The sequence below is a fragment of the Stegostoma tigrinum genome, chromosome 3 (assembly GCF_030684315.1).
Source record: "Stegostoma tigrinum isolate sSteTig4 chromosome 3, sSteTig4.hap1, whole genome shotgun sequence".
NCBI lineage: Eukaryota > Metazoa > Chordata > Chondrichthyes > Orectolobiformes > Stegostomatidae > Stegostoma > Stegostoma tigrinum.
In genome coordinates this window covers 78,919,792-78,946,977 of record NC_081356.1, presented here as the reverse complement: position 1 = coordinate 78,946,977, position 27,186 = coordinate 78,919,792, and the positions used below count along the sequence as shown (strand labels likewise).

Genomic DNA, 27,186 nt, shown 5'->3' with positions numbered 1-27,186 from the left:
CGTTTGATTTGCCTCTCCCTGTTTAGTTAAGTTGGTCCTGTCGCGCATCCATACGACATTTCCGATAGAAACTCGCCCGTGCTTCTCTCACCTGGGAATAACTTGAGGGCACCTCCCAGTGCACAATTTACCCTCAGCACCCACAACTTCTGATTAGTGACTTGGCTAAACAGCATGTGGGCGGCATCCGAGCTCTGATTGGTGACTGGGCGTTACTCCCGTTTTGATTAGCGGACTGGCCGGTGAGTGGGCGGCCTTCTTGGTGTTTGATCGGTTAATCGTCACTTCGGGGGCGGGGCTGGAATCCAGACGGGCGAGTTTGGGGTCTGGGGAGGGGGGGGAGAGGGAACGCGTGCACTTGCTGTTTGGAACCCCAGTCTTCGTGCGGGCGCGCGCCCCGACTGTGTGTGACGCGCGCCGTGTGGGGGCCGGGTGAAAAGAAGATGGCGACCGCGGTCAGCGCTAGTAGCGGCAGCAGTGACACTTCGAGCACCGGTGAGGAGGAGAGGATGAAGCGCCTATTTCAGACTTGTGATGGGGATGGTGACGGCTACATCAGCAGGTAGGGATCTAGTTGCAAGAATTGTTTCGCGGCGGGAAGAGGGAGAGAGCGCATTGCTTCGGGTTTGATGAGATGATCGGAAAATCTTGAAGGCTGCAAACAATAGTTTGCAACCTTGAGGAGGAACCTGGGTCTAACTACATTCCTTTGTACGTAATTGTAAACTTGAGCCTCATTTGCTGTTGCACTGCGGGGGGCGGGGTGAATGAACTTTTCAGAAATCGATGCGTTTTAATTCGTGGAAACGTGCATAGTCTGGCACAAGTTGTAACCGAATCAAATCATAAATAAAGCTTGTACCGTGCACAGCTGAGGACACGTTTTTAGGAGGAAGATGCTTTCTCTCGTTCTCTCAGCTGATATTTATGTGTGTATGTTTTGGTTCTAAATTTACGATATTCATCTGGTGAATCATAACCTTTTACAGACTTAAAATCTTTGTAATTTTAAGTTCAGACCCCAAAAGTAGTGTTTCTTATGCGGGAATGGAGAATCCTGATGTCAGTGTTTCCAGTAAAACGAATGTAAATAACCTGAATTTAGCGGCTCACACCGTTTTAAAATTTACGATTTAAAGTCAGAGGTCTGCAGCACAGAAAATGCCCTTCGGCTCATAGAGTCTGCGTAGGTCAAAGACTACTTATTTTCCAGCACTTGGCTCATACTGTTGTATGCCTCAGCATCACCTGTGTACATCGAAATACTCAACTATTTTGAAGGTTTCAGCCTGTACTATCAGGCGGTGAGTTTCAGAGGACGTCTACAGTTAATGGTTCAGCCTTGGGTATTGCTGTACAACAGAGACCAGATTCAGGTGCGTAATTCTTTGAGAATTACATCACAAGTAGACAGGTTATTAAGAATGTGCTTCGTACGCTTGCTTTCGCTATTTAGACCTTTTAAGTGTAGGAGTTGGGATATCATGTTGAGGCTGTACAGCACATTGGTGAGGCCACTTCTGGAGTACTCTGTGTAGTTCTGGTTGCCCTGTTGTAGGAAGGATGTTACTAAACTGAACAGGGTTCAGAAAAGACTAACCAGGATGTTGCTGGGAAGGGAGGGTTTGAGTTATAAGGATAGGCTGGGACTTTTTTTTCACTGTAGCGTAGGTGGTTGAGGGTAACCTTTATAGGGGGCTGTATAGTTAAAAGGCATTATTCAGAGATAGTAGAAACTACTGATGCTGGAGTCTGAGATAACAAGGTGTGGAGCTGGATGAACACAGCAGGCCAGGCAGCATTCGAGGAGCAGGAAAGCTAATGTTTCGACTCAGGACCCTTCTTCAGAAAATGAAGAAGGGTCTAGACTTGAAACATTGGCTTTGTTGGATTTTGGGGTGCAACAGTGGCTAGCACTGCTGCCTCACAGCACCGGCAAGCAGGGTTCGATTCCACCCTCTGGCGACTGTCAGTGTGGAGTTTTCACGTTCTCCCAGTGTCTGCTTGGGTTTCCTCCCACAGTCCAAAAATGTGCAGGCTGGGTGGATTGGCCATGCTAAATTGCCCATAGTGTTCAGGGATGTGTAGTTTTAGGTGGGTTATAGGGGTGTGGGTCTGGGTGGGAAGCTGTGAGGTTCGGTGTGGATTTGTTGGGCTGAAGCGCCTGTTTAAAAGGCTGTAGGGATTCTATGATAAGAGATATAGCAAAGGTCTTTTCCTTACAGTAGGGAGTTCAAAACTAGGGGTCATATTTTTAAGGTGAGAGGAGAAATATTTAAAATGTACAAGAGGGGCAACATTTTTACGCAGAATGGTTAGTGTGTGGAACGAACTGACAGAGGAAGTGGTGGTTGCATGTACAGTTACAACGTTTAAAAGACATTTAGATAAGTACATGAATAGGAGAGGTTTGGAAGGTAAAGGGCTAAACGTAGTCAAGTAAGACTCATTTAGTTTGGGAACGTGTTCAGCATGAACTAATTGGACTGAAAGGTCTGCTTCCATGCTGTATGACTCACTCTGTGACTCTATTCTCACCATCCTCTGGGTGAAAAAAATTCTTCATGCCTGCGTGAAGCTCCTTGGCTGTTACCTGAAATCTATACCCCCAACTCATTGATCCGTTCAAGGCAAAAAGTTTCTTCCTTGTCGACCTATTTAAACCCTCATAATTTTATATATTTCAGATATGTTCTCCAACCCACCAACCCCTTTTTCTCCTCTGCTCCAAGGACATGCTCCCCAGTTTATCTAATAATTCATACTCTTCAGCCCAGGCACCATCATGGTAAATATTCCCTCCAGTGCAATCATGCCCTTGCTGTAATGTGGATTCCAGAATTGTGCACAATACTCTCACTATGGCCTAGCCAATGTTTTACACAGTTCCAAAATCACCACCCTGTTTTTAAATTCTGTGCCTTGACTACTAAAGGCAAACAATCCATGTTACTTCTTAACCACTTTCTCTACCTGACCTGCTACCTTAAGGGGCTGATGATGGACATGTGTAACAAAGAACAAGGAATGCTTGAAATCTGAAACAAAAATGGAAATTCATTAGGTCTGGCAGCATCTGTAGAGAGACAAAAACAAAGTCCTGTGATTCTCCCTCCCTCCATTGAAGTTTGTTTAATTAATATGTATTATAAATAGCCAGGGTCCCAACACTGCACAACCCCATTGGGCACAGGCTTCCAGCCACACACGCACACGCACACACACACCCTCGATTATCAGATTGTTACCTGTTACACAGTGAATTCTGGTTCAGGTTAGACATGACTGCCTTTTTATTTTAGTTTTATTCAACATACTTTTTCTAGTCAACCTGTTTAGAGATGATGTTACGTACCTTTGGAACAGGTGAGGCTTGAACCAGGATCTCTCAGTCCAGAGGTAGGGATGCTACCACCATACCATGAGGGTCCTCAGACATAACTACTCTTAAAACCATGCTCATTATTCGTTATTAATCCCTGCCTCTTCAAGTGCAGTTTAGTCAGTAGAACAGTTTAGTTTTGTTGATGTTTGATGCAAGGAAGTTCAAATAAGTCAACTGAGGGTTGCTGAATCTCCAAATTTAGAATGAAGGCTGTGGGTGTTTAAAATTCAGAACTGTTTGGTGAAAATCACTCTCCCCAAGATGAAAATAGACAGTGAATTATCGCCAATAGGATGAAATTGTTACACTACAAAATGATCCCAGAAGGATACACAACATGAGGTTTGCGCAACTGTTTTAAATGAAAAATATTTTCTTTGTAAGCTTTTATGGAATGCGTAACTGGGTTACAAACATATATGAACACTTTGATAGTGATGCATTAATTTCTTGTATTGATAAAGTTAGTTCACTGAAGAGAATAGAATGTATTATCAAACAAACCACACGATGGACAAGTCCCCTAACTGATACTGAGCAACTAGGTGAAACTGTATATAAGTAACTTCACAGTAGCTGTGCTGAACGTCATTGCGAAGCTCAGGTGTAGAAATTTGACCTGTTTATTATGTGCCAGCTTTCTACAAAAGTGAGTCAGTTGATCACTTTTCTTCCCTTTCCTTGTATCTCTGCATTTTCTTTTCTTCATTCAGTTTTCTTTCGAAAGCAGTGGTTGAATTTGAGTCTGTGTTCCCACAACATTTTGGATCCTAACCACTTGCTCCGTGAAGGCTTTTCTTCATAAAAGCAAAATTTTGTGCGTGCTGGAAATCTGTGAGATAAAAACCAAGTGCTGAAGAAATTGAGGTCTGTCAGCAGCTTTCAGAGAGGAACTGAGTCAGTGTTTTGAATCCAATATGACTCCTCTCCAAACTGAAAGGGGCCAGTAGATTTTTTTTTTAGCTTTTACACTGTTGACAGAGGAGGAATGGTGGGGCAGGTTGTGAGGGTATTGAGAGGGGGGGGAAATACAGAAGGCAAGCTAATGGTGGTAAAAGACATAAAAATGTAACGGGTGTAAATTACTGGCGTGAGTAAGAGAAACTGGACACCTTTTGAGAGCACAGTCAATAAGACACAAACAATATATGATTGGACTGGAGGGATGTAGGGAAAGTTAAGGATAGATGCCATACCCTGAACTTGTGTAACTCTATATTGAACCCTAGAGGCTACAGTGTGCATAAGGTGGAAAATGAAGTATTGTTCCGTGAGCTTGCATTGAGCTTTGGCCCAGAATGGAGATGTTAGTTGGGGGAGCAGTTTGGTTTACTGAAGTGGCATCCAGTGGAAGTTTGGGGCCATTTGTATGAGCAGGGTGGAGTGTCCTGCAGAGTGGAAGAGGTGGGGCAGGAGTACAAAAGAAGGGTAGGACAGGCTTGAGGGCTCTGTCAGTGCTTTTTCAAAGCTGCCATGGTATCCAGTTCCGTTTCATTCTTTGTCTCATTTGACATTCAGCAAGAACCATTTTTCTCTTATGTTCAAGTGCTGTGGAACACAAACTCGAAAAACTTTTGGGTACCAAAGCCCCACTGGATTCTTCCTCTCTCCCTTCCCTTCAACTCCATTCCTCTTCCTAATCTCACCTCTGTTCACTATACCCTTTGATCTTGGTGTTGTATGGTTTGTACCCAGGAAAGGGCTTTGTTTCCAATGCTTACTCTTCTACCGCAGTGCATTCCAGACATGACATGATGTTGGACACTTCTTCTGTGGCCTTTACCTCCATTTCTAGATGTAAGAGCTCTCCCTGCCACACAGACCCATTCACCCATTTCCTCTCCTCCCTCTGCCTGAACCCTTCCCTCTTGGCATTATATCTATATATGATCACTTCATCAAAAACTATTGACATGACATTGGCTGTCTTTTTACACCTCACTGGTTACCCTGCTGGAATCAAGCTCCGCTGTTCCCAGAGTCATTAAAAAATGCTAAAGGTTTTAAAAAGGTATACAGAATTCCCAATTTACCCATATTGACAGCAAGCTCAAACTGAGTTTCTGTACTTGACGGGAATTAGTTTTTATTATTACTGTTTATTATACAGTAAACAATTATGAGCTGTCGACGCATAAATCTAAAAGTTAAAACGTGAAGCCATTTGAAAAGGTCTCCCTCTGTGCGTAACACTAAAGCATGAAACAAAAAACAGAAATTGCTGAGAAGCTGAATAGGTCTGGCAGCACCTGTGGAGAGAAATCAAAGTTAAAGTTTTGGCCTGACTCACCCTTCCTTAGCCCTCCGGAACCTGCAGAACTTCCCAGCAATTCCTATTTATGTTTTGGATTTACAGTTCTTTCAGTTTTTATGAAAAAAAAGCATGGGTATTTAAGGATGGAGGAAAAGACTGGAAAGGCATTTTACTGGTTCCTTTGCACACAGTTTGTAGGGGTCCCTTTGCTGGTCTTTCTCCAGATATTTTCACTTGTTTGCAAGAGGTTGGTTCATCTTTTCATATGTCAAAGACATTTATAAACTTACAGATTATAAAAACTGATGAGGGGAAATAAACTGATCTTCAGGCTTAAGATGCTTTTTACTGCAGAGTGAAAAGCAGCTCCTTGGTGTCCTGGTGGCTTATGTCCTGAACTCTTACTCACAAGCTAACAATGTGTGAAGCTGGATGAACATAGCAGGCCAAGCAGCATCTCCAGAGCACAAAAGCTGACGTTTTGGGCCTAGACCCTTCATCAGAGAGGACGATGAAGGGTCTAGGCCCAAAATGTCAGCTTTTGTGCTCCTGAGATGCTGCTTGACCTGCTGTGTTCATCCAGCTTCACACTTTTGTTAGCTTGGATTCTCCAGCATCTGCAGTTCCCATTTTCACTCTTACTCACAAGCTGTTCAGTTCCTTGGGAGTCAGACATATAATTGTTGGTAGACAGGAGGCATTTGACTTCAATAACCTGTCGCCATTTCACACAATTATTGTTGACCAGATCTCCATTTGTACACAGTCCCTTGACTCCAACTTGTCTGTAAGTAGGCTTTCCCACCTACAGCTTTAACCGACAGCTGTGTAAATAGCACTTACAATGAATGTCAGGTAACCTGCTTTTGAAAGAAGAGCAGTGACTTCTAAAGCAGTTCTTTTCCCATTTTAGTCTAAAGTCAAAAATGTACGCGATTAAAATTATGTGGTCATTGCAGCCTTGTTTTCTCTACTTCCCCAACCCACTTTAACTTGTCTTCTTTTGAACTAGCTGTACATTATTCTCTTGGGTCTGACTTTGTCTTTATCAGCCTGCTAATAAGGATAGTGCTGCTGTCAACTGGCATGCCAGTCTCTACCTTGCATAGGCTGAATGCTAACTTTTGTACATTTTTTTTCCCTATCTGCCTTGAATCATGACATCACCACTGAACCTCAAGCTGTTATTTCCAGGACTACCTTATCTTCTTTGAAGATATGCCCTCTACAGCTGCCACCTCATTGTTTCTTCAATCCCATACTGTCCACTTCTATCTGCTGTCCAGAATCTATGAGCAGGAGTGCCCTGGCAAACCCATCATTTTTAGCCTTTTCCTGCCCTACTGAATTTTTTTCCTCCTATCTTGACTGTATTTTTGGCCACTTTTAATTCACTGTGATTTTTGTCACTTTTAATTCACTGTGATTTTTGTCACTATAGGTCAGTTCCAGAATTTCCAGTTTCCTGACCCGAAACATGTCTCCCCCCATCAGATGGTATAAAGGTTCATTGCTTCTTTCTTGGAGAGGCCTGAACAATCCTCCTGCACCCCCACAACAGTCCTTTGCCTGGTTGAGCTTGTTCTTAGTTTGAATAACTTTGCCTTTAATTCATTTAACTTTCTCCAACTTCACCTACAACTCTTTCTGCCTTACAGCAGAGATGCCATTGAAACTGTGTCCTGCTGTCATCCAGAATTGGAAAACGTTCTCTGTTTTGTTTCCAATTTTCATTCTTCTTTCACCATCACCCAGTCAAATTCTGACTCCATTTCCTTGACTTTACCATCTCCATTTCCAGGATGGGTTGCCTGCCAACATAACTAAAAACCCGCAGTCTCCCACTGTTACTTTTGATTACAATTACTCCCACCCTGCCTTCTGCAATTCATTCTCTCTCTCTCGCTTGCTCTCTCATCTCATCTAATGATGTCACCTTAGACCACACTGTTTCAGAAATGTCCTTTTTACGCAAACAAGGAATGCTTCCTGCAGTGGTTGACAGAGCCTTCAAGCATGTCTGATCTATTTCCTGCACTTATGCCCTCACTTTCCACCATCAGTCCCTGAATTCAAAGAGTCACTACTGCATTTCCACACCATCCAGCAGGATACCTCCAATAAACAATGTGCCCCTCTCCCTCCGCTATCAGCATTCTGCAGGGACCAATCCCTCCATGACACTGTGACCCGTTCCTCTATCACTCCCATCATTTTCTCAACCTCCATGGAACCTTCGCATGCAGTCTCAGAAGGTGTAACGCTTGTTCTTTCACCTCCTCTCTTCTAGGTATTTAAGGTCCAGAATGCATCTTCCAGTCGAAGAACATTTTAGTTCTGTATCCTTCAATCTAAACCTGCCGTATTCACTGCTCACAATGCAATCTCTTTTACATTGGCAAGACTAAATTCACACCGGGTGACCAGTTGTGGAATACCTCCCTCTCTTTATAGGATCAACCGGACATTCCATTGCTTGCTGCCTCAATAAGTCAGCTTGCTCAGGGCCAACATTTTCATCCTGGGCTTGCTCCAGAGCTTCACGGCCTTGAAAGTTCATTATTGAGTCCACAATGTTAAAGCATAACCTCTGTCCTCTATCTGCTACCCCCAGCCCTGCTTTCTTTATGTCTTGTTGATTTTGTTCTCAACACAGCAGACCATTTTTTTTTAAATTTGCACCTTTCATTTACATCTATTTTAAATCTCTATTCCTTTTTCACCTTCATTAGCACTCCCTTTTTCTTTCGCTCTGGGCAGCGTAACAATCTTTGAATTGCTCAACAGTATAAAAATGCCATCCTCCAGCATTGTGACTCACTGGGGTAGTGTGCTGGAAATCAATGCTATTCCCAGAACTGCCACAAAATTATAGTTTTTAAAAGAAAATCCCAATCCACTTGATATTTCAGTCTTGAATTGATAGAAACATGGACCAAATTTCTGTATTTACAAGAATCACTATTTAATGCAGGTAATTAATTCTAGCTATAGATGCACAATTATAAACAGTTTCGCATTAACACTGCTACTGAAAGTTCTGAACGACTTATAAACTCTCCCTTTGGGACAGTCTTGTGCAGTGTTAGCATCCTCTATCCCTGGACTAGGAGGCCTGGGTTCAACTCCCATATGTTCCAGAGGTGTGCAATAACGTCTTTGAGCAGATTGATTACAAAAAATTGAATTGAATTATCTTTATAATCACATATCATCACATGAGTACAGAGAAAACTTTACAAGTCGTCACTTATGGCACCACCTTGGGTACAAAGGCACCTAGGTACAGATTATTGAATATGAATTCTTAGGAAAATAAATGAGAAAATAAAGAAATAAAGTCCAGCATTAAAGAGCTTCAAAAGTACAAAATCATGATAATACATTAGAAAAATAAAGAGATAAAAAGTTCAGAATAATAGCCCTTCCATGACAATATAATAAAGGGGGGGGGGATAAAAGACAATTTAAGACAAAGTCCACTTTATCCACTTCACGGCTGTGGGCTTTTGGAACTCTCTTGGAATCCTGGGCTGGACTCACCATGATGTCAAAGAAAACACTGCATGGAATTGCAGACTGACTGAAGCTGTTGCAAGGAAAGTTAGTCTGATGCTGTCAAAATGCTGGAACTGTCTAAAGGAAACCCAGGCTACACTGGGCGAGCCATGCCTCTGTGAAGATGCTGCAAAAGCCTCAAAAACCTGGGACTTAACCCACCTGGTCTTCAGCCGACGCATCCCCACCGCATTCTCTGTTGCAATGGCCTCCCTTCCTCATCTGAAGTCACCAGAAGAAGGAAAGATGAACTTGATGTTGAGCTAGTGTTAGGACTGCCTCAGCAGAAGCCGCTGGGAACCGGAATGCACCTCCGTTGCTGTCACAAGTCCGGGCTGCTAGGCTTATTTGAGTCTATGCTTCTGGGCCTACTGATAAGTGCCATTACCACAACTGAGCTCTTCACCAATACATAAGTAAATTTAAAATTTAAAAGAAAAAAATGAACAAAGGAAGAGAGATAGAAAAGAAACAAAACAAAAACAAAAATAGTTTACATTTAAAACAGAAGCCCCCTCATTCACAGACTTCCTGGGCTTCTGCTTGTACACCTTGTTTTTGAATGAAAGTGAAATGTTTGAGATAACATGGCATATGTCTCTGATTTCCTGCTTTCATGCCATCAGTGTCCTTCTATGCATCTTATCTGGCCTAAATGACCTTTCAGCTTTGAGGCAGCCTACTGTTTATCAGTTATTACTTCTGACTATGTCAACCGCTTTCACTGTCTTTGGAAGTATCTTTCTTGCTAAAGATAAGTTTAAAGTTCTTATTTAATGTTCCTGCATGCATTTACTTTGTGAGTGTTTATTGGTTGTTTCACTCAGCCTGGGCAGCTATCTTGCAATACACAGTGATATCAGTAACATGGGTTCGATTCCTGCTCCGGCTAGGTTTACCATGAAGGATTCTTCTTCTCGACCTCTCCCCTTACTTGTGTGTTAACCCTCAAGTTAAGCGTTCACCAGTCATCTCTGTCTAGTGAAAAAGCAGAGCTGTAATCCATTATTAGGATATTGGCAACTTTACTTTGCCTTATTGGCCACATCATGTTAACTCTGATTTCTTTCCACATATTCTGCCAGACCGGCTCAGCTTTTCAGCAATCTCTATTTTTGTTTCTGATTTATAGTAACTGTGTAGTTATTTCAGGTTTTTCCAGCATCTGTAGTATTTTGCTTTTACTCAAGTAGATGCAGTGAAATTGCTTCTCCTTATGGGAGAGTCTAGGATCTGAGGGTATGTAAGGGATCACCCATTTAAGACCGACATGAGCAGCAATTCCTTCCGAATGTAGAGAGCCTGTTTTTAATCAGTTAGGGAATAGAGGGTTTTAGGGAATAAATCAGGCAGGTGGAGTTCAGGTTTATCAGGTAAGCCATGGTCTCATTGAATGGCCTACTTCGCCTTTATAGGCGATCATGAAGTGTAGAGGTTTAGTTTATTGTCCCATTGTCATAGGATGGACTTCCTCTACTCTAAATAGCCATGAACTAGACAGCCTCATTTTTCCCAGATTCTCAAATCCAAATTTTTGCATGTCCTGAATGTTTAACTTGAACCCCTTTGTTAGTTATGATATGCTATACTCGTGTGTATATTCAGCATCAATTTTGTAGTCCATACATGTTTTACTTTTGGCGCCTTTTATATCTTGGTGCGAGGCATTGAGCAACTGAAATAGACTGTTGTGATGATATTTAGAAGTTTTTGCCTTGTTTGCTGATGATTTTTCAAAATAGTAACCTTTCATGCTGTTTGTTTATATTGATACGTAGTGTTTAAGTAACCCCATGATTTTAGCGAGGTTTGTTTTTGTATTTTGGAGGATCAAAATGTTTTGAATGCCAGCATCTGGTGTCTCAACAAATTGGCTAATACTTGCTGTGTGCATTTTTGGATTTCATTTGACTGTTGGACAAAGCCCTTGTTTATGTTGCTTAAAAGATGACCTAAAAAGACGTTTACCCAATTTTGTAAGTTTTATGTATGGTGCTTAATACCAGTTATCCAATCTGCAAAGATATTTGTTTTGTGTTTTAAGTAGTTTTGTCTTCCATTGTTATATCTGTGTCTTATCTGCTAAAAGAAAAACATAATCACTTGGTGGAAAAAATAAGCTTTTGGACAAATTTGCATTTTCAGATTATATACATGAAAATAAAACTTGGCTTAACCAAATTTGTTACTGAGAACTGAGTTATCAGGACACACTAAACATTTGAATGCCTTTAGTTTAATTAGGAAAATGCTAAGATCTGTTACTGAGGTAATCTTGAAAGTACACTAAGAAAATTACAGTATGAACAGAAAACATGAACGTGATTTTATGGAAGGGTAATTAGGTACGGCAAATGTATGTTGTTTTTTGAAGATATTACTTGTACGATAGATAAACAGAAACCACTAGATGTATACCTGAATTTGCAAAGCATTTTTGAGTTACAACACAAAAAGCCAATCTGCAAGATGTGGGCTTATGCAGTTGAATGATGCAAAAGTATTAACATAAACTAATTGGTTAATCGGCAGGGGTAAATGGGGCATTTTCAAATTGGCAGGTTGTAAACACTAAAGGGACACAAGGACTATTGATGGCCCTTGGCTATTTGCAATTTATATTAATTATTCAAATGCCAATGATTTAATGTATTGCTAGTTTGTTTGAGTACACAAAGTTAGGTGGGAATGCAAACTGTAAGGAGGACAGTATCATTCTGTCATTGTTTAAATGTTTGAGTAGAAACTGTCACTTGAATTTATAAGTTCAAATGCACACAGTAGAAAAATCTCTAATGTGTAGCATTGCTGTGATTTCAGAAGAAAGTAACTGGTATCTTTATAGTAACCATTTTTTTCAGTATAGCACTTTAACAATGCTGCACTTGACAAAGTTAAGGAATAGCGTTCACAGAAAATTTATGAGGATATGATAGTTTGATTATTTCTTTATCTTTCTTCAGAAATGACTTGCTTATGGTATGTCGACAGCTAAACATGGAGGAATCAGTAGCAGAGATTATGCATCAGTTGGGAGCAGATGAGAATGGGAAAATCTCCTTTGAGGATTTTGCACGCTGCCGTATGCAGTTGGTATCTGAAATAAGGAAGGAAGAAGGTGAACTCTCTGTGAAGTCGCATGAGTCTTGCAAGAAAAGAAAATTACGTGATCGCATAGCTTCGTGGCCAACTAGTAGCGATAACAGCCTTGGTATGTAGGTTGTATAAATGAAAAACATTAGTTTTACTTTTGCATAATTTCTAGTTCTTTCTGTGCAACATGGAAAGATCCATCACAGTTGAATTTGTTGTTTTATTACAATACCTTGAGACATGCATGATGTGTTGCAATGATTAGTGAATGTCATGAATGTAATGTAATGCTACTCTTGGATTCTCGTCCTAACCTTGTCTTGAGTCTACCATAATTATTACAGCTTTAATGGAAGTGTCTTGTTAAGTATTGTCTGCCTATAGGACTTGTGTTAGGAATGTTTGTAGACAGTGACTTAAGGAAATGTCTAAATCTGAAATGTGGAGCAGTAAATGATGCTTTGTTCACAGCGGGCTGTATACCAGCTGCACTCAGCCAGTCCATGCTTGCAAACTTCAGAATGCCGTGTCCCATATAAGATGTGATTCTGCTGTTGGACAGTAATTTACCAAATAATCCTGAATGTGCTAATAATTTCATTTGGATGTTTAAGGTTGAGGCAGGCTAGTGTTATTAGAAACATAGAAAATAGGTGCTGGAGAAGGCTATTTGGCCATTCAATATGACCGCGGCTGATCGTGTAATCCCAGTTTCCCATTCCCGCCCTCTCCCCATACCCCTTGATCCCATTAGCCACAAGGGCCACACCTGGCTCCCTTTTGAATATATTTAATGAACTGGCCCCGACAGCATCCTGTGGGATAGAAATCCACAGGTTCACAATGAGTGAAGAAATTCTTGATCATCTCAGTTGTGAAGGGTTTACCCCACATTCTTGGACGGTGACTCCTTGTTCCGGACTTCCTCATTATTGGGATCATTCTTCCAGCATATAGCTTTATCTGTCCCCATAAGTATTTTGTTTCTAAGATCTCCTCCGCCCCCCCCCCCCCCCCACCCCCACTTTTCGTCTGAAGTCCAGCAAATACAAGCCCAACTGATCTAGACTTTCCTCATGTGCCAGTCCTGCTATCTTGGGAATTAGCCCAGTGAACCTTTTCTGGACTCCCTCAATAGCAACAATGTCTTTCCTCTGACTAGGAGACCAAAACTGTGCACAATGCTCGGTGTGGTCTCACCAAGGCCCTGTATAACTGCAGCAAAATATCCTTACTGTATTACTCAAATCCTCTCACTATGAAGGAGACCATACCATTAACTTTCCTCACTGCCTAATGCACCTGCATGTCAACCTTCAGCAACTCTTTGGCCATGACACGAAGGAATTGAATGCCATAATCATATCATAGAATCCCTACAGTGTGGAAGCAGGTCATTCGGCCCATTACTCCATACTGACCCTCCAAAAAGCACCTCACTCAGACCCACGCCCTACCCTACCCCTGCATTTCCCATCCTAGACACTATGGGCGATTTAGCATATCTCCAAATTTGCAGATGAACTAAACTGGGTATTAGTGTGCACTGTGAGGACGATGCTAAAAGTTTGCACGGTGACTTGGACACTCTGGCTGAGTGGGCAAATCGTTAGCAAGTACAAAATGTGAATATTTTGTTGCACCTCACAGTTTCTTAAACTGCTGTAATTCAGATAATCTGCCTTCCTGTTTTGGTGACCAAAGTGGTAACGTAATATTTATTCATATTTTGCTGCTTCCACAGTGTAGGGATTCTATGATTATGGTATGGCATTCAATTCCCTTGACTAAATCTTTAATGTATATTGTGAACAGTTGAGGTCCCAGCTCTGAACCCACTCATCACTGCCTGCCAATTTAAAAAGGACCTGTCTATTCCAACTCTCTACTACTTGCCTGCCAACCAATTCTCTATCCATGTTAATACATTACCTCTGATACCTCCATTATGATTAATTTTCATTAGTTAGAAGCTACTTGCATTCATGTGCAGGATCCTGTTCTTTGTGAGCAGTGGGAATTTATCCATGCATTGCACCTTTCTCATTGAGGAAAGATTCATGGAGATTGACAGTAGTTGCTGCATTTTCCCATTGTAGTGCTCTGATCAATCAGTTTACCAGTGTGGTTTGCGTTTAATGCTTATTAAGATCGACAGTCAACAGTTCCTGCTGCACTTCCATGGTTCAATTTATCAGCACCATCTTTTCATGCTGTAAAATATTGTGTTCCCTTTTGACGTTTGTTTCTTGTGTTCCTGTCCTCATGATGCAAGATGAAAAGCTTTGACTTTTTATCTCCTTTCAGCAAAGCAACTCCTGTAATTTCAATTCGTGGGCTTGAAACAGGATTTGAATTGACTGGTTCCCTTGCTTGTGACTTGGAATTCATTTTAACAAAAAAGACTACTAATTTTAACAGAATGTTTGTGTTCATCTATAGTTTCCATAATGAATTCTGTCCTCCAACCCTCGCAAAAATGTGCGTTTAAGGAACCAACGATTACCTGCTTGCTTACATATGGCAATGTTTGCTAATGCTGCAGAGCATGCATGTTATTTCCCCCCTAAACCACACATGGACAGTAACAGACATGACCATGATTGAAGAGGCAGATTGGGATGGTTAGGAGGAGACACCTGGCTAATTCAGGCCTGGGTACAGGCTCTGTCCATTCTCTCTCCTGTCCATCTCCCTCACCCAACTTCTGTCCTGGTCTTGCTTTAGTATCGCAACGATTTTGCACACAGTGCAGCAATATGCATGCATGGTTGCCTTGCAGTTTGTAAGAGCAAACATTGCCTCAAGTATTTTTTTTGCCGTTTAACACCATTGGAATAGATATAACCAATGAATTAACTGATTTTGCTTGCAATCGAATGCACGAAGATCAAATATTGAAAATTCTATTTATATAAGCAAGTTCTGTGACGGGTTTCAAGATAAACTAAGTTTCCTCTTCTGTAATAAAGTGAGGCAGTTATATTATACTTGTAGAGAGTATTGGTCAGTTCCATCTGGAACAATGCTTCAGTTTTGAGCAATGAGCTCCAGGAACGATAGATTTACCCTAGGAGGGGGTTCCAACATACGTACTGGAATTATTTATGGCATTGAATGGTTGAAATTTAAAGAACAAAACACTAACTATTCAGAGGTCTGTAAGTGTCTATAGAGCGGAACTGAATCTCTGTTTGTTTTTCAGAACAGGTGACTAGTATTACCTTGTATTTTAAAAAAACTGAAAGATGACCTAATTAAAGTATTTCCTCTTGTGTGCAAAATCCAGAACATAACACAAATAGATGACCATGTGGTCCTTTAAACCTTTGTATTCAATAGAATCATGGTAGACCTCTGAACCGAACTGCACTTTTCCATTCAAACCCCTTAATTTCAAATTTCCTTCTAAAATAATGTTGACATTGAGTTTATTCAATGATATAGCATTCACATTCCTCTGGGTAGGAAATTTTATATATTCTTCTGAAGAAATTTCTTAACTCTGAAGTCCAATATAGTCAGTGCTTATCTTGGGGCTGTGATACTCACTTCTGAAATCTCCAAAGAGGGGCAACAGTCTCTTTGCATTTACCTCATCAAGTCCTCAAGATGCATGGCTTTCAGTCAGGTCAGCTCTCCTAGGCTTCAGCAAATGTATGTCCATTCAACTGTACTTTTAGTAGAGCCCACTCATCACAGGAATTAATCTATAGCATGAGAACTAGATGATTTGGGAGTGAAATTAGAAGTGTCTTGTGGTAGAAACCTTGAACCTGCATCCCTTTTAAAAAGCTATGGATAGTGGATTAGTTGAAATTTTAAAGGAATACAGCAATATGTAGATTTTGATTAGGTAGATACATTGATAAGGTGAATAAGTTAAGCTACAGATCAACCATTAGCTAATGTAATGGCAAAAAGTTTTAAGGGTGGCATGACATGCTCTGGTTCTATCTCAACCTGTTCATCTTAGTTTATTGTATATTTTCCCCCAGTGTAGCATCCATTTTCATTCATGCGTGAGCTGTGTTTTCAACTCTGGCACTTTATCTGCAAGTCACTATTACTATTTTAAATCTCTTCTGACTTAATTGGAAGAAAATATAATGCAACTCAAGAACAGTAGAAAATCAAAGGACTAAAAAGAGCGTGGAACTGAAAAGAATCACATTATTGGGAAAACGTACTGTAAGTTAATATGACTGTTAATATTATATCTCCTGGACTGTATGGTAGTGTCTTAAAGGAAGTTGTTGTAGAAATTGTGAATGCTTTGGTTGTAATCTTCAAAAAATCTTTGGGTTTTGGAATGATCCAAGAGCAGCGCAAAACTACAAATGTGAGACCTTTTTTTAAATTCAATAAAAGGTAGAGACAGAAAACCAGGAAAATATAGGCTACTTTCAAACACCTGTCAGTATGGAGATGCTGAAATCCATTATGAGCAGGACATTGCATAATCATTTTCTAAATCAAGCAGAATTAACATGATTTTGTGAAAGGGAAATCATGCTTGAAATTTATTTGAACTCTTTGATGTAACAAGCTAGTTTGATCATGGAAATGAGTAGATTTAGTGTATTTGGCTCCTAAAAGGCATGCAGTAAGGTGCCACATACAACGTTAAGAGTTCATGGTATTAGAGCTCATATTAGCATGGATAGAAGATTGTTTCCTATTACTCAAAGAGTCAGGATAAATGGATCAGTTCTGGCAAATTGTAACTAGTGGGGTACTACAAGAATTTTTTATGGCTTCAACTATTTGTAATGTCAATTAATGACTTGAATGAAGGGAGAGACTATGTATTGTGATGATACAAAGTTAAATAGGAAAGTGAATTGAGGAGGATGCAAAATGATCTAGAAAATTTTGTATGTGGGTGCAAATGCAGGCTGGCAAAGCTGCTTGTTTGCACAACTTGCTGCTCTTCTAGTCAGGAACTGTTTCACTTGCACATTTGGTTCATCGACTCATGAGTTAACATGGAGTGAAATGGTCCTTGACGAGAGGAACATTTTCAAATTCTATTTCCTGTGCTTATAACTTCTGTGGTGGGCTTGGTAGGATTGCTTGGTGATGGGGGTTCGTGTGTATTATGGCTTTTGAGTTGCCTGTTGCACGCACCTAATCTAGAAAGGAGTGCTAAAATCTGTAAGGTCCCTTCTAAGTGACAAACGGCCTTGATTTAGAAATATGTTGTCAATGGGTCAAAATCGCGGAATGCCCACTTTCTGGTGTGTGGGCGGTGTACCTATGCCTCATGAAATGCAGCGGTTCAGTTACAAGTTGTTCCTACCAACCCTTGACCCAGGACCGTTCTTGCTCCATTGATACCTGCTCTGTGGACCAGTTGATTCTCATTCTGATTGACCAGTGTCATTTTCCATTGTCATCCTAAAATTTATGACACACTGTTCCCCAATGTCACTTGATCCACTTGGCCCACCTCATTCCCAGGAATCAGGTCCATCAACGTCTCCTTACTTGTTGAATTTTACACATACTCCTGTTGAAATTTTCCTGAATGCAATCTAAGAGCACCTGCCCCTTAGATTACTACTAACCCAGTTTATGTATTTGTTGTGTTTCCATCTTGGTGTCATTGGCAAATTTTGCAACTTTTACAAATATTTCTACTCTTTTATATAGATCGTGATCAAAAATAATAGGTTGAGGTCTCAGACTGCCTCCAATTCTTGATGTTTAGGTTCCTTACGAGATCTTAGAAAAATGAGCCGATGAAATTCCTTTTGGAAGTTTAAATCGTAGATGCTTCCTTAAACCACCTTAAAATAGGTTGCAGTAATGATGCTTCAAGCCTAAGCCGAGCCATGAGTGGCAGCTACTTGGAGCTAGCCAACACAGCGAGTGCTGTGCTCTCATTAGTTATATGTAGCCTTCTCCTCCTGCCCTCTTTAAGAATAAATTGTCAGAATAGGTATGTAGCTCGTTTTTTAATATAATTCTTTCATGGGATGTAAGCATTGCTGCTAGACCAGCAACTGTTGCTCATCAAGAACCTTGATTATTGACCATGGTTGTCTGTCTATACCAGTGGAATTTAACATGAAAGTCAAGGGCCCTTGTGACACATTAGAAGTGTCCCTACTATAGAACCAGGATGCCTGGGTTCAAGTTCTTCCTGCTCCAGAGGTGTGTAATGAATGTCTCTGAACAAGTTGATTGGAAGAATTAATAGATGTATGCACTGGTCTTGTATTTTGTGGTTCTACGAGTATCTCCTTTTGTTTACCAATGTATCTGTTACCAGTTTATCACAACTTACTGTGCTTAATTAAGTCTTGCTTGAAGTCAGTCTTACTGAAGTAAACATCAAGTTTGTTGTTTTGTTCTTCATCTTTTATAAATCTGTCACATTTTAATCACTCATTTTCCATTCCCGAGGAGATCAGTAGACTTAATGCTTCATGTTTTTAAATACTGTGGAGCAACAGTAGACAAAACTGATTGTATGTGAATTGCACACTGAAAAGCAGTACAGAAGGTTGTGATTGAGCCATAGAATAATGAGAGATCACAACTATGAATCGTGTCCAGTGTAGACTCTTACACAAAACGAAGCATTTAAATGTTATAGATAGTGGCTATCAAGACTGCAAAATTGATCTTTAGTCTTGAATGGTATTGAGAAATAACTGGCAAAATTTGAAAGGAGGCGTATGTGCAGAGGATCTTAAGACTGTCCAGGTTGTAAAGACACAGTTGAATGCAAACGCTGTCATTTACTCAACCTTTGTTGACATTGTGTGCACAAATTTATGGTCCAGAAGTCATTTTTTAACTTTTCAGTATCCACAGTATTTTCCTTTTATTAATTGTTTACTTGTCTTGTTCATTAAACAGACTTCCCTCAATTCTTAACATCAATCACACCAAATGTTCCATGTAACTCTCTGAAATATTTAATAATCACCTTGTTTCTTCACTTCAGTCCTCAATTTGACAAATGTTTCTCAGTTTCTTCCCTAAATCGCTCATTTGAGCTGTGAACTAGTTCGTACTCCCTCTGATAGCTTAGTCCCTAGTTCCTTTAAAAATCCAAATTTATGCTTGTTTCGACTAATGTGTTGTTCTTGCATGCACTTTTAATTTCAAAGTTTATAAAGTGCTTTTTTTTCTAGGTGCAATGTCAGGAGCCAGGGAGAGCTGGGAGTATGATTCTGGAGCTCGAGACCTTCAGAGTCCAGAACTACATAATAGTCATCCAGTGCTTCAGAAACTATTAGAATGTGGAGCAGCTAGCCTGGATCAGCAAGTCGCACTGCAAAAACTCTTGGCGCAGGCTTCAAGCCTAAGCCATCCCATGAGTGGCAGTTACTTGGAGCTAGCCAACACAGTGAGTGCTGTACTATCATTAGTTATATGTAGCTTTCTTCTCCTGCCCTCTAAGAATAAATTCTCCAAATATGTATGTAGCCTGATTTTTGTTTTTATTCATTCATGAGATGTAGGCATCGCTGCTAGGCCAGCATCTATTGCTCATCCCTAATTTTCCAGAGGGCAGTTAAGTCAATCAGCTTGTGTGCCTGGAGTTGCATGTTGGCCACACCAGGTGGTGTACCTTTGGAATATAAGCCTGTAAATAGGAACAACGACAATTTTAAAAGTATTTAAGTTTCTGTTGTCTGGTGAATTTGATATTTGATTATTGTTCTATTAGGCATAAATTCTAACTGTCAGGATATCCTGGGATTGTGTTCAGAGATGATGGGAACTGCAGATGCTGGAGAATCTAAGATAACAAAGTATGAAGCTGGATGAACACAGTAGGCCAAGCAGCATCACAGGATCACAAAAGCTGACGTTTCGGGCCTAGACCCTTCATCAGAGCTCCCCCTGATGAAGGGTCTAGGCCCGAAACGTCAGCTTTTGTGCTCCTGTGATGCTGCTTGGCCTACTGTGTTCATCCAGCTTCACACTTTGTTATCCTGGGATTGTGTGTTTGTTTTTTTTTCGGGGCAGCGGGGTTATGATTGGTGTGCCAGGTTGAAGTTCTTTCGTATGTAATAGCCATAATTTTCGCCAGAATTTTGGTAGGATTAATGCTGCAGCGATGGGAGTAAATTAATTTTGGAAAGGTAAAGGAAATGGGGTAAAAGCCCAGAACCACTGATTTAGATTTGGGAAATCTATAATTTGAGAAGAGTCATGATATTAGAAGGAAAGTATTATTTTGCCTAGGAATGGGTGATGAAGATTGCCAACTTGAATAAAAGTGAAAATAAATTAGCAGCCAGAGGTAAGTTGTAGAGACTGAAGGTCCCCACATTGAAGTGAGGGGGACAGTAGCATTTTGAACAGGAGATAGATGTTTCCTGGGCTGAATTAAAGGGACAGTGTTAGGAATGAATTGGAAATATTGGGGGAGGTTGGGTGACGTCTGCAAAAGCGTTAAGAGTTGATTAAGATGAAACATTTCTCAAATTATGTACCCCAATCTAATTGAGAGATCTTTGAAATCCTTTTAAGAAGCATAATTATCTTTTGAAAATTCTCTTTGTTTTAAGATTTAAACTTTGCAGTGTTTAAAATGGACCGGATGCATTTTAAAATCACAAACAAATGTATTTACTGGGGCAATGTTCACATATGTTCCCAAAATTGAAAACATTTCATGATTTTGATGTACCCTTTCAGACCTTGATATGCTTGGTACATCCAAACTTGACATAGTCTTCGTACATATTATGTATTATGCGCATAGCAGGGCTTTTTCTTCAGTTCTCAGTTCTTTTGGCACTCTTGGTCGGAGTTTTGTAGTGTTTTAGGTTGACGTTTATGTTAAAGTAACATTGTAAGCTTGTTATATTTACTATTTTTCTTTGTTCCTAATAAGTGGTTTCAGGAAATGTGCCTTATATGGCAGGAAAGAATGTTTTCATTTCGGTTATACTTCTAAAAGCTCTTGTAACCTGTTTTTATGTTCCTGTCTGTAATGTTTCTTTATCCTTCTGCAGCTATAACTTTTTGGCTTAAGAGGTCTCTGCCTTATAATTAGTCAGTGTGTACTAACCCTGTGCCTCCAACAAACCACTAAAACCACCCAGAGGAGGAAGACCAAGGACCAGCTGTGAACAGAGCTTGTATTAAATTATTGGCAATTCTTTTTAAAACCAGTCCAATCCTCAGGCTTACTAATGTTTTCTTTCTGTTATACCTCAAAGGGTTTCCATGCTGGAAATCAACCCCAGCTATTCCAGGAGTTGTCACAAAAAGTAAAGATTTTAAAAATATGCAAATACCCAATTCACTTTTTTGTCCTTTAGACCTAGGTTAACAAAACCTGTGTTCATCCAGTTTACACCTTGTTATCTCTTTAACAAAGCATGAATCAGGTTTCTGTACTTTACCTATAGCTAGAATTTATTTGTAAACCATTACAGACCATCAACATATAACTTTTTTTTAAATAAAGCTCTAACTCTTGTATAAATTCCCCTGAACGCACGTGTGTGTGTGTGTGTGTGTGTGTGTGTGTGTGTGTGTGTGTGTGTGTGTGTGTGAGAGAGAGAGAGAGATGAGTGGAGGGAAAACTAGAAAAGCAGTTCAGTGGTCTCTGTTCACAGCTGGTCCTTGGTCTTCCTCCTCTGGGTGGTTTTAGTGGTTTGTTGGAGGCACAGGGTTAGTACACACTGACTAATTATAAGGCAGAGACCTCTTAAGCCATAGGTTATAGCTGCAGAAGGATAAAGAAACTGCTTTACTTTAGGCTTAGAGCAGAGAGCTTTTGAGCTGATAGAGATCTGAAGGCTTCTTCCCATCTTTTTCACAGCCCAAGCTGTTCGGCTACATATGATTCAATTACCTATTTGTTTGCAGGCAAGAAAGCTTTTGTCATTGATAACTGCTGGTCCATACACTAGTCAGCTACTCATTGCAGCCTGAATCTCCATTTATGCACACCCTTGGCTCTAACTTTTCTGCACTTTTTCCTCCTCCTGTTGTACCACCTGTTATGTAAGCAATGCGTGCAGTGTCTGTCATGTTACTTGTTTTAAAAAAAAGCAATAATTCTTCAGCAATTCTTGGTTTTAAAATAGTTCTCTTTTCACTTGAGTCCACAGTCAAAAATACAGAAAAATTAAAAAAAACTTTACATTTGTTATCATATTACAGGTCCATTTAATTTGAAACATCCCTAATTTCCTAGCAAGCAAGTAGATCTTGTTCAATGTGTTTTTGTTTTCAGTGGGCAAATAATTTGTTCCGCATTTTAAATCTGAGGCAATTTGACATTGGGAGACCAGAGTTGATGAACAAGCATAGGCTTGATTCTTGGCTAAGGGAAGTAAGAGGGTATTGGGGCTATGCACAAAATTGCATTGATATCATGATCTTATTGAATGTAGCAGGCATGAAGGACAGAATATTACTATGTTGAGTGAGTAGGCCTTGATGTGGGAGTGGGATTAAATGGCATATTTTTACAGACTTACTGCTGCACTTGATGCTTGCCTGTGTTAAATATTATCTAATGTTTGTCACCTTGCATTTTTTTTCTTGTTTTTCCATAACTGCTTCCTCTGTTGTGAATCCTTTTGAGTTTAGTATATTGATTTGCAACTTTATCTGTTGGCTCCCTCACAGTGAGCTTGCTAACTAACGCAAATATATCTCTTTGTAAAGGTCTTGTTAATTTATTGATATTATTGGCTGCATTAATTTGTTGCCAGTGGCCATGCTAAATCACTTAAAATCATAGGATTCTTTATGTGGAAGCAGGCCATTTGACCTAGCAGGTACACAGTAACCTTCCAAAGAGCATCCCACTCTTCCGGTGGGAAACTGATGCTGTTTGGCCCGCTGTGTTCATCCAGCTCTACACCTTGTTATCACAGATTCTCCAGCATCTGCATTTCGTACTGTCTCTAATATCAAATCAGCGTGCATGCTTTCACCCACATTGTTGTTCAGTGAAGAAGCCAACCTCCAATGTTTCCCGGATCCTGGCACACTGTCTGAGAGAGGTTTCAGGGATATCAGAGAAACCTCTTCCTCCTCAAACCCCATCTGTGTGGGAATATTAATCCTGTGGACCTTGTATCCAGGAGAAATACTGATTAGAGCTAGGGACTATCATGGAGGTAAATAAGCAGTTTAAAACATAACTCAGAAGTGATATATGAAGACCTGCAAATTTGGCAATTAGCAGTTCAATCACTGTGAATGTGGGTGTTGCTGCCATTGTCTTCAGGTGTCAATCTTCTTTCCAGCAACAACCTGGCTTTAATCATTTTAGGGAAAAAACCCACCAGGCCTGTATCAGGCAGATTTCAGAACTGTTCACATTATTCCAGCCCATTTTCCCTCTGCCGTGCACATTTAAAACACAACAAGACTTTCTTACGCAGAGGGTATTCTAATTGCGAACTTGTCAGTAAACCTGTTTAAATGGTAGGACTTTGGTTTTCTACCCACAATATATGGAGCAAAGCGTAGATCAAATAAGTGGTCAGTTTAGTTATCATCAAATAGGAGATAGAGTATTTTGTTTTGTTCAAGACTTTAAAAAAAACTTCTCATTATGGAATCTAGGCTTCCTTTGCAAGGCTGATATTTATTGCCCATAACTAATTTTCCTGAGATTATTGAATGGCTTCCTTGCTCATTTAGACCTAGCCGTGGCATCATTGAGTTAAGTGTCCTAGAAATGAAACCTTGCACTTCTGGAACCATCACAAGTTAAAACATTTTATCAAAGTATGCAAAATTCAACAATGTTTGACGTTTTAGATCCAGCCCAGCAGAAAGCACAGGCATACAGCAAAGTACTGCAGATGATGGGGATCTTAAAACAAACAATAATAAATTACTGGAGAATTCTGCAGATCTGGCAGCATCTTTGGAGAGAAGAATTAACATTTTGAGTCCAATGAATTCTGGAGAATGGTCACTGGACTCAACATTAACACTGTTTTGTCTCCAGATGCTGCCAGATTGGTTGAATTTCTGCAGTAGTTTATTTATTTGTAACAAAGCACAGACCAGGTTTTTAACTTTAAGAATTAGTATTTGTTACAAGTAGGTAGATCCTAGCTACAGGTGAATGACTATGAGCTGTGGACACAATTCTGCTTGTTAAAACTTTCAACATGCCTCAAATTCTTACAGAAAGATTAAAAAAAACACTTGTGTTATAGATGGAGGGAAAACTGGGAAGACAGTTCAATGGCCATTATCCACAGGATTTGCTGAGATGATCCTCTTGCTTGTCAGGGCTTACAGTTTGTCATTGCTCCGGTTTTCTCACTTCCGAGCTGAAGGCACAGAGTAACTGATTCACAAAGTGCAAAGTCACTTAGTTACTAGTAAAAAAGCCACAGCCTACAGCAACTGATGAGGGGAAAAAAAACGGGCTTTCTTCAGGCTTTAATTTGTCTTTTTTTAGTTGCACATAGAAATAGAAACATCACAGAACCTTTCAGAAATCTGAAGGCTTCTGGCTGAATACCTTATGCATGCAAGCTGTTCAGCTACCTAGGAGCCAATCACAGTTGTTGGCATCCAGAAGCCGTTTGCCAACAACTGGCCATGTCTCCATAGATGACTAAGCTACTTGTTGCCAGCTGAAAGCTGAATTTCGCCTTTTATATATCCCTGGTGCTAATCCATTCAAACAGTAGGTAATGATTACTGAAGATCAATAGCAGTGTAAACAGTATTTACAAAAAGTGATGGTAGCTTTCTTTTTTAAAAATGGAGTAATTCCTTCTACACTATTTGCTTTGTAACATAGTCCCCTTTTCAGCCCACAATAAAAAATGAACTGTTTGCCCGAAATATTCTAATTAGTGAATCACATGGATGTTATTTAACTATTTTGAGCCTTTTTGATAGCTTCATGTGCACCAGCTTTGTATTCCCAGATCTATTTCAAGTGTCAAGAGCTACGAGTTTACATGGTAGAATTTAAAATTGAATTCTTTGGATTGTCAGTTCAGACCATTGGATTACCAGTGCAGTAATTTAACTGATACATTACTGTACAATACAGATGAATCGTAGGTTGATCTGTTGTGAATAATGTCCTCAGAAATGGGAATAAATCACTTTACGTCAAAATTAGTTGTTCATCATACTCTTAAGTGTCATTAGAATTCTTGTACCAGTGTATCATCTTTAATTGGGCAAAAGGGGGCAGCAGTCCACATTTTGTTATCTAAAGGTACAACTTAGTGCAAACTAATTTCCTCTTGTCTGCAATGAAATCTTCGGTTCTGAATAAAAGGGCCATTTCAAGGGATTGCAGTGATAACATATTATACTGAATGTATAAATAATGGAAATGAAAACCTTAGAAGAATTACCGAGTGGAAATGTGTGTTTTTGTGAATGATGAAGGAGAAAGTTCAGAGTGATAGGTCCCTGGATATAAAATTCTTATTACAACAGAACAAACTTGTACTTTGAAAATGCAAAAAAGAGCTTAATGTGCTTCACAATAAATAGAGCTCGACATTTTAGATACCGGTAGTTAACTGTAAATTTTGAAACAATAGCAGGAAGAGTTGTGCGATGTTAGTAGACCCACCCACTAAACAACACAAACATTTGTGAGCAAACTAGGATTGTTAATCTTAGCTTAACATTAAAGATATTTGTTTCTAACTTGAATAAACTTTTAGCTGTCATGAAAGCACCACTTCAGACGAATTCTATGCATCAAACAATTAAAAAAAAATCAGTCGGCAAAATATCAATACACGTGAAATGCACATTCAACCAATCAAAAAAATTTTTAGGAATTGCTTGAGCATGGTTCTCTCCTTTCAGGAAAAGGAACGTTTCACTGTCAGCTCTGTTGTCTTAATTGAAACCAGGAGCATTATTACTCGGGCAGTACCTTTCCTAAATATACCCATTTATACTTTGTTAGTTGGGGGAAGCAAATGGGGCAAAGCTTGGATTTGGCAACAGAAGGACTGTCACATGCGGTGCTGTGACCAGCTAAGAAAGGGTGAATTGGTTCCCGTTTTCAGTCACCTTGGTTATTTATAACAATGGTTTAAGTTCTGTTTAGCATGAGTTGATACTCTGTCCAATGCAAATGTAGTTGACAATTTTTGCTGTGACCATCATAAAGACATTATCAAGGTTTTTGGAGTTAAGGAATAAATTTATTACTTGCTAACCCCAAGAAAACTGAAGATACAATACAAAGCATCTGATCTTTTTTGTGCACACAAGTGACTGCACAATGTAGAAAATAGGAGCAGAAGTTGGCCATTTGACCCATCAAGCTGCTGTGCCATTCAGCATGATCACATTGATCCTGTATCTCAGTGCCATACTCCTGCTTTCTCCTCACATACCTCTCAACACCTTTTACCTCTTCAAGATCTCATGTTTCCTTCCTAAATATTTTTGATGATTTGACTTCTGCAGTAGTCCGTGATGGAGAATTTCACAGTTTCAGCTTACTGTAGGTGAAGAAATTTCTCACCTTTTAGTCTGTAATGGCCTTCCCCATCTCCTGAAACTTTGACCCCTTATTTCAGACCCAACAACCAGGTAAAATGTCATCCCTGCAACAGTCTGTCCATTCTGAGAATTTTACGTTTATTGACGAGAAACCCCCTCCTTTCTAAATTTCAGTGAGCAAAAGCTCTGTGAACTTAATCTGTCCTCATATGACAAATTTACCTCTTAAGGAGTCAGTCAGTTGAACCTTCTCTGCATTCATCTCTGACAAGTATGTAGCTTCTTTGGTAAGGACACCATTATTGCACACAACACTCCAGGTGTGGTCTCACCAAGCTCCAGGACAGCTGCACTACAAGTGCCATGCTCCTGTACTTCATCCCTGTTGCAAAGAAGGCCTATATATTAATTGCTTTCCTAACTGTTCCCTGCACATGCATGCTTACTT

General features: G+C 40.0%; 1 protein-coding gene across 2 annotated transcripts in view; it reads left to right on the top strand.

The window, feature by feature from the left end:
- Positions 1-363: 363 nt before the first annotated feature.
- mcc (MCC regulator of WNT signaling pathway) overlaps positions 364-27,186 on the top strand; it is a 166,312-nt gene continuing 139,489 nt past the window's right edge. For both annotated transcript variants that reach the window (XM_048526960.1, XM_048526959.2), the window contains exons 1-3: positions 364-562; positions 12,161-12,408; positions 19,439-19,653. In XM_048526960.1, coding sequence (XP_048382917.1) covers positions 444-562; positions 12,161-12,408; positions 19,439-19,653 — 582 coding nt within the window. In that variant the 5' untranslated portion in view covers positions 364-443. The remainder of the gene's footprint in view (positions 563-12,160; positions 12,409-19,438; positions 19,654-27,186) is intronic.